The 8,210-nt window shown below is 31.4% G+C and overlaps 1 protein-coding gene across 1 annotated transcript; it reads right to left on the bottom strand.

Moving 5' to 3' along the window:
• Positions 1 to 14: 14 nt before the first annotated feature.
• Positions 15 to 4,551, bottom strand: LOC119670095 (innexin shaking-B). The gene is made up of 5 exons (XM_038080213.1): positions 4,400 to 4,551; positions 4,263 to 4,327; positions 623 to 789; positions 377 to 555; positions 15 to 309 (listed from the first exon to the last, which is right to left on the bottom strand). The coding sequence occupies exons 1-5, from the start codon at positions 4,483 to 4,485 to the stop codon at positions 117 to 119; spliced, it is 690 nt and encodes a 229-aa protein (XP_037936141.1). The 5' UTR covers positions 4,486 to 4,551; the 3' UTR covers positions 15 to 116.
• Between the last annotated feature and the right edge of the window lie 3,659 nt (positions 4,552 to 8,210).

Here is an 8,210-nt window from a genome sequence, read left to right as displayed (position 1 = left end):
GATGACTTCCATGATGAGAACGATGATTTGGTGTTTACTTATAGTAAGCAGCGTGTTTGCTATTTTTATATTGAGATGACGAATTGCATTCCGTACGCACTTTAGTACTCCCAATATCATGCATCTTGTATTTCGCCTTTTAGTCCAGGCACCCTGTGGTGTTGGTTATGTCCTAAACGATTGGCTAAGTCCTGTACAACATCACGAAATATAACTGTATCTATATTTTCTCCTAATAAATATAATAAGAACCAATCGCCCATCTTTGAACGACGAACGATTATTTCTATTGCGTCTCGACGCACTAACCTGTAATTATTTTAATATTTCAATTTAAATAAATTGTTAGATTAATTATTAATATTATATTATATACCTAAATCGCATACGAAATAAATACACTCTCATACGTGGTGAAAATATAATAACCACCCTGTATATTAGTGTTAGTAATGTGAGAAACGTTAATAATATAAACCAAAACCAAAGGAAAATATAAATTTTCTCATTAACAACATTCAATGGCAGTATGCAGATGGCATCATGTTTTTCAACCTAAAAGAATAAAAGTTTTAATTATTTTATTAATTATTTGTAATTATATTTTTATATGTTTACAAACCTCCCCACTTGAACCGTATTTAAAAAATGTACATTTGGTCATTCTGGGGAATATGTATATCATAGGATCCATGCGATCTTCTTGATCCGTCTCCATATACGCTATCACATCCAAGCCAAATGTCATAAATTCGCCATCGAAAAATCGATTCATAAGAAACATTTGACCTGCAAATATATATAATAAAACTTAATTTATGGAGACATAAAAAATTGGGAACTTCATTAAGAATTTTAATTTGAGCTGATCTGGGACATCCTGAAGCTTTAATCGATGATGATCAAATTTATTATTTATTATTATTATTTCTATAATAATATCAATTATAATTGTTGCATACGATGAATGGAAAAAAACTTCCCAGTCAACTATTTTCTGTTTGGAAAATAAGAATTTGTGAACGTTTGGCATGGGTGACTGGGTTGATCTAATAAAAATTTTATATTAAAGCCAATTACTGAATTTATTAAAATAGTTTTTTTTTTGACTATCATTAAAATTTACTGAAATGGTAATTTATGGCAGCTTTAATGATTCTTTATTACTTCCGACCCCCTGATATCATTTATCACTTCAAAGTCAATTACTTCTAGTATTTTGGTGAAATCTGTTGGCCAGTATGTTGACTGTACGGTAGATATAAAATCTAAATATTGGTTTAAAATGATTTATATAGATTGCTATTTTTTAGAGAAATAAGTTTGGAGTCCTAGAAAATATGTTAAGCATTTATAGTCCTAAATATATCAAAAGATCGTTTGTTTCTTCGCGCTCGTCTGTCTAGTGACTTTAATGGCAATAACTTTTCTATCAAAGTCATAACTTTTCTATCAAAGTCTCAGGTCGACTAATTATAAAAAAAATATATAATATCTTCAATTTCTTCTCGTTTCCTCGTTTCCTGACCGTACTATAAACCTGAAACTAGTAAAACAGTGCAAAATTCAACAGAGGTTTGAGAGTAACAATATTATAGCATAGAATATATATAGTTATATAAAGTAGACAATATTATTGTTCTCGGTTTCAGGGATCCGACTAAAATGAGAAAATAAAACTATGATAAACTAATTTAATAAAAATGAAAAGATCCATCAGCAGAGCAACTGATACAGATCTCGTTATAATGTGGAAGATAACAAAATAATCATAATAAATTTAAAACTTCAACAGACTGCAAAAGCTCATACTAATATTGTAGGCAATAATTTTCAAAAACAAAAATTCTAGTGGAGAAATTGAAGATCGAAATGGTAAAACTAGTGACGGAACTGACAGGTCACTGGCTAGTTGTTGTCCCTACCCTGGTTGAGATATTCAGAAGTTGGAGGTAAGAAAAAACAAAAGGAACAACTGATCACTTTTAGATACACCACAATATTAATATGTACTATATGAGCCAATGAGCTAGATGGACATTCTCAATATTGATCTTGAGAAATCCTGCATGTTTGTTTTCACGATTAGGTGTAGGGTAAGCATATATCACCCTTGTGCTATTTGAAAAGCGGGGAAACTTAGCCGCCACTAAAACCAGGAACTATAAAAAAAATTTGAGAATACAAATGTGTAATATAGTTTATATTCGGTGCGAGGTCTAAGATGACAAGAAAACTGGTTATGTTATATTTAAATGGGCTTAAAATATCAAATGTTAGAAAGCAATTTCTATCTTTGCTAATCAAAAAGTTCTAAATTGTTTTATATTAGCGCTTTAAGAAGACAATTACAAGATGCTATAAAACTATTTGATTAGGTAATTCTACTTCAACAATGCTCTGTATTGAGTATCGTGATGTTATAAACAGCTATATGATTCAATTTGATTATTGATTGGTTGGTTGCAGTGGCAGGCCATTAGATAACTTCAAATGTACCCAATTAGCGATTTTTCGTCGTTTTGATACCACATTCCTCGTAAGAACCCAAGTAAAGAAGAGTAGAGGCCAAATCCATCCCGCCGAATTTAGGTAATTTAATAGGTTTTTCATCTTCATCGTTGAGTAGTCTGATAAACTATCACAGAAGTATTTTCCTAAGAACCTATATCTTCTGAACACCAAAGCTGGGCATTCACAGAGAAAATGTATTGTGGTGTCTTTTTCCTACGGGTTTCCACAACTTCTGCAGTGAGGATTATGGGGAATCCGCAGTTTCTCTGCTTGGGTTCCTACACATCAATGAACAGTAAGAACTGCAGTAAGCTTTGCAGTGTGGACGCGATCTCTTTTGATGAGTTCCGAGGATTTATTTTTGTTATAGGTGAGCCATGTTAACCTGGAAGTTGCACATGACCTTTCCTTCTGTTATTGGCAAGTTGCAGAAAGTAGAGAAAGGTACTTGTTTTAATGGTCTCCAGGGTAATTTAAACTGGTACCGCCAGTGACGCAATTTGATTATTACTGGTCAAATAGATTGTCAAATAGAATACTTAAGAATGTTTACAGAAAATCCAAAGAGGAAAAGATTTTGAACTCTTGAGGTCATTTTAAAATAAATATGAATATCAAAATACTACATATATAGTACACACTTATAGTATAATTACTTAGCATATAGGAAACGTTATTGCCTTGAACTTAGAGCCTTCCGGTCTTAAATTTCTCTGATGCCCTTTAACAAGTATTTAATAAAAACATTTTGTTTAAAATTTTTCAAAGAAACTCATTATTAGTTCACCTCTCCAAAATTTTATGTATCTTTTAATTGCCTTTTGCCATTTTACATAAAACAAAAGCATAAAATTCTATGGAATTTATTTTTTTTTAAGTTTAATTTTAATTTTAATTTTAAACATCCTTGCTTAATTATTCGCTGTAATAACATATAATGTGTACTCGTATGTTTTTTGTTTCAAAATCAAGATCAATATTCCGAAAAAGAAAATATTTATGGAATGGACTTCTCTGCTGGTTCCAAATGAACTGAACGCACACAAATTGTATAGAAACATTGACTTTCCGAAAGTAAACACACGTCCACGTTTAATTAAATTAAGAAAAAATCTATGCATACTAAATAAAATCTGTTCAAACATAGATGAAATCATTTACACATATTCGAATATTCACATAATCACCTATGTATCTATAGATACTGCTCGGCATAAAAAAAATTACACATTTTCTGACAGTTCATTATTTTGATTGTCTGTCAGTTCCAGCGTCAATACATTTTCTTCTTAAAATAATTGTAAACTTTACCTATAAAATTCCAATGAAAGCAAGAAATGCTTTGGAATGGATCGATCGATCGCCTGTTCGGTGGATGGTCTCTGGTAATTATGTTTATTTTGATTTCGGTATATTGTGCATTTCGGTTAGTATATTAAAATTTGCCATTGTAATTTGTTTATTTTTATATAATTTTGTGGACTCACATTAAAAAGAACGCCGAGCACAGCGCAGAGCACATAATATTTATTGGTGATCTTTTGTGTTTTTCGTACAATGGTGAAATATATTGCAAACACATCCGGTATGTAAGTTAATTAAATATATGTAAATATTGATACGAGTATTACTTTGTATTTCTTATACAAATTTAAATGTTTTATAAAACCTAAACAATAAAGAGTTCACTGCACTGAACCTTGAGTGAGCACCAGGTATTTCATTACAACCGATAAATGCTTACTTACCTATCACATTAATCAGCGCCAGCAGCTCACAGACATAATACCTGTAAGCCCACCAGTTGTGATATCTATAATATATAAATATATGAAATTTAATAGATGAGTTTTAATGAGTTTAACTAATAAGTAAATAGTTTTACCTGAGATTCTCCCATAAATAATCTAAAAGTAATTTCTTTTTTTGTTTTTTCTCGGCTTCGGAACAAATGCCTATATCTAAGTCCATAATAAGTGCGTGAATCTTACCGCCTTCCCAAGACTTCCACAGCCATCTTGGTGTATAAAATAAAATTGCCTGAAACGAAAGAGAAAACAAACACGTTTTATATTTTGATTTTATATTGGTATTAAGTATTAAAAAATTATTATTATTAGATATAAGAAATCCTCAAAAACTCTCATGAAAATATATTAAATATAAAATATATTAAAATTTTAATTAACAATTATAATCTAGTCTACTAGGAACAATGGCATCAAAAGTCTGCAGCTCATATTTAAACATTTGTTTCATCTTTATGAATATAATATATATATTTAAATAATAAATTTCTTAATATATATACATTTATATGATTATGATTATATAATTATATGGAAGGTAGTTTATAAGTGACATGTAACAGAACTTATTTAGGATTTACTATAAAGACCAGAAAGAAATTAAAAAAGATACCATAGTTGACCGATATGTTGACTCCGAGACAAATGACTCATCTCGAAGACAAAGACTGTGAGGTTGCCAAAACATCTAATGTGCTAGATCAAACAGAAATAAAAAGAAGTGCCGATAATCACATCAGCAAAGACCTTCTCACCAAACATATATTAAAACAAACGCAAATATATATAAAACTATCAAAATAAAATCGTGGTATTATGCGATATATACTGTTCAAAAGTTCCCGTAAAATAAAAAAATTTCTTTACTATTTTTCTCAATTTCATCACTTTTAAAACAGCATCTTGTTCTGGAACCGTTTAACAGAATTATTTAACAGAGAAGCTTCGAACAGTACTGAATTGCAACAACAAAAATTTTTATTTATTTTTAATTAATTGAGCTTTTAGCTGATCAACACTTCTCTATGAGGTTTTGAGTACTATTTGAAACCTCCCTATTAAAAACAATAGGGTCACTACCATCATAACTAACGTTATTTAATATAGAAATATACTACTTTAATATATACGCAAACCTATTCGAAAGTTGATCAGAGAATAATTGTTCAAAAGAATGAAGACTGCTTGATTTGATTTAGTTACAGTTTAAAGATTATCTATTTAATGGATATCCGAGATAGAATTCAAATTTGGCATTCTTATGAAAGAATTCCCAAAAGAGATCGACTGCAATATAAGTCTTTTAAATCATACAAGATAATATAAACTGTCTTAGAACTGTCTTAACATAGTTCACCATAAACATGAATTATATTAAACTGAATAACAAGGTTATACTTAAATCTTATTCAAAAATAAACATACTTAAGGGATTACTGAGAATATCTAACTTTACAAGTGTGTTTAAAGTAAAACTAATAACTCTTAAAATAACACTATGTTAGGTTCAAATAACAACCTCATTTTGCAACAAATGAGGTGTTACCACCGTTAAAACACCGCGTACCTATTGGAGAGTTGTATAAAAGAAACTGATATAAGATTCTTTACTTACAACCGAGAAATAATCAGCAACTTACAGTTTCTTCGAGGTTAAATTAAAATTCCAAGGTCCAAGATTCTAAGGTCACCAACTAAAAACATTATAGACGGATGGTCATCAGTTATTCTTAAGGTATATACATATCATATCAATCAGAACTTTTATATATATAACCTACTATTACTTCATAAAAAAATGAATATTTAGGTAGACAAATTAGGCACATAGAAAATTAGAAAACATAGAAATAATATCTATGACTAAAATCTGTACATTCATCTTTTTTTTAAAAAGGCAATATCTATTAAGACTCGCAGCCTTTGCGAAGAAAGAGAACAAGGTTTCAGATTATAAAACCAAGCTGTTATTGCTGCTGTAAAGTCCATCTTTAAGTACTCAAAGACAAACATTGATTGAATTGTTACGCGGATGATTAAAAATTTGGATTCAAATTTAGATTTCCTTTTCTACTCCAAGTTAGAAGACTTCTCGTAGAACATACAATTTTTTATCAACCATGGCAATTTACGGATTTAACTCCAATAACTACTGACTTTTTATATATGTTATATTAAAAAAATGGTCAAACAAAATAAACTTGACTCAAATGAAGAAATGATTGTCGAAATTGTAGACTATTATATGAGTAATATCCACTCATTATAAAAAAGGCATAGAAAAATTAGAGTGGTTTAGAATAAATGTATCACGATTGAAGAAGAGAGTTGGTTGATTGCTTTTAGTGGTGGCAGAAGTTTCCTCTCTGTCCAAGTACCACATAAACCGTTCTCTATCATGTATATCTTAGTTTTTAAACTGATCTGCGCGGATGGCTAAAATCCATTAATTTTTGAAAATCTTCAGTTGGATTATCTACTAGGAAAATTAGTTTGCAGACTTTCATAATGAGATGTCTTGAATTTTATTAAAGAATAAAGTATTCAGTTGTTGCTTTTTTCTCTTTATCCTTGCAGCTTTTGCATGTCTTGTTGTGAAGGATTTTCTTAAATAGATCGGGAGTTATTGGGAGTTGTTTTCTGCATAGTTATATTTTTTTATAGATATTATGTACAGTTAGGAACATGGGCTAAGGTAAACGAAACTCTCAGCCTCAAGAACTAGATAAATTAAATGTGTTTAAGTACACAATTATTTATTAATTAATTGATATAATAATATAATAATTTTAATATTATTAATAATTTAATAATATAAATAATAATAATATATATATTTAATTTTTATTGTTATTTTTATTACATATATATTTTAAAGTGATTATGAAATATAATCACATGTCATGTGGACATATAGGACCTCATATGGTAGAACCTGGGGCATAAGTCCTAGAATTATATCATCACCCATTGTATCCTACGCAGATCTTGTTTGGTGGAATAAAGCGCAACAAAATGCTGCAATAGTCAAATGCAATAAACTGCAAAGACTCGTATGCGTCGCTATGACGGGAACTATTCGAACATGTCCCACATCAGCACTGGAGTCCATAGTGGGTCTCACCCCTCTGCACCTCTTTATTAAAAAGACAGCAGAATTGAGTGCAGCTAGGCTACGCCCTGTTATCAACATGCACGGAAGTCTCATCAGTCAAAAATCTATCTGCAGACTCTTTCCTGGCATAGAGATCTGCGACAGGACAGATCGCATGAACATGGAACTTCGCTTCGGTAGGGAGTTCGAAGTCCTCATACCCGATCGATTGAACTGGGTAAATGGCACTCCTGGACTCGAACCAAAAGTGTTATCGTGGTATACTGATGGTTCGAAAACCAAAGAAGGAGTTGGTGCTGGAATATTTGGTCCAAACACCAGAATCTCGCTCGCGCTGGGTATATGGCCCACTGTCTTCCAAGCTGAGGTTCACGCCATCGAGATCTGCGCTCGTATCAATATTAACAAGGGGTTGTAAGGCGCCCGAATCTGTATTTATTCAGATAGTCAAGCAGCAATCAAAGCGTTATGCTCCTGGAAGTTTTTCTCAAAACTTCTAGCAGACTGCTATGACACACTGCAGCAGCTGGCAAGCAATAATAAAGTAACACAGTGCTGGGTGCCTGGTCACACAGGAATTAATGGTAATGAGTCTGCCGACAGTCTTGCACGGGCAGGATCCGCCACTATAATCTGTGGCCCAGAACCTTTTTGTGGATTAAGTTGGTCTATAACTGGGTCTCTAATCAATAATTGGATCTCAACCGTCAGGCTAAAGAGCTGGTTCTCCCCTATAGTTATAATAAGACATCCTCCTTTAGCAGAACAGAGTT

The sequence above is a fragment of the Teleopsis dalmanni genome, chromosome 1, assembly GCF_002237135.1.
Source record: "Teleopsis dalmanni isolate 2A chromosome 1, ASM223713v2, whole genome shotgun sequence".
In the NCBI taxonomy this organism is placed as follows: Eukaryota; Metazoa; Arthropoda; class Insecta; order Diptera; family Diopsidae; genus Teleopsis; species Teleopsis dalmanni.
Note: the sequence above shows the minus strand (reverse complement) of the source record. Positions and strands in the feature narration are given on the sequence as shown.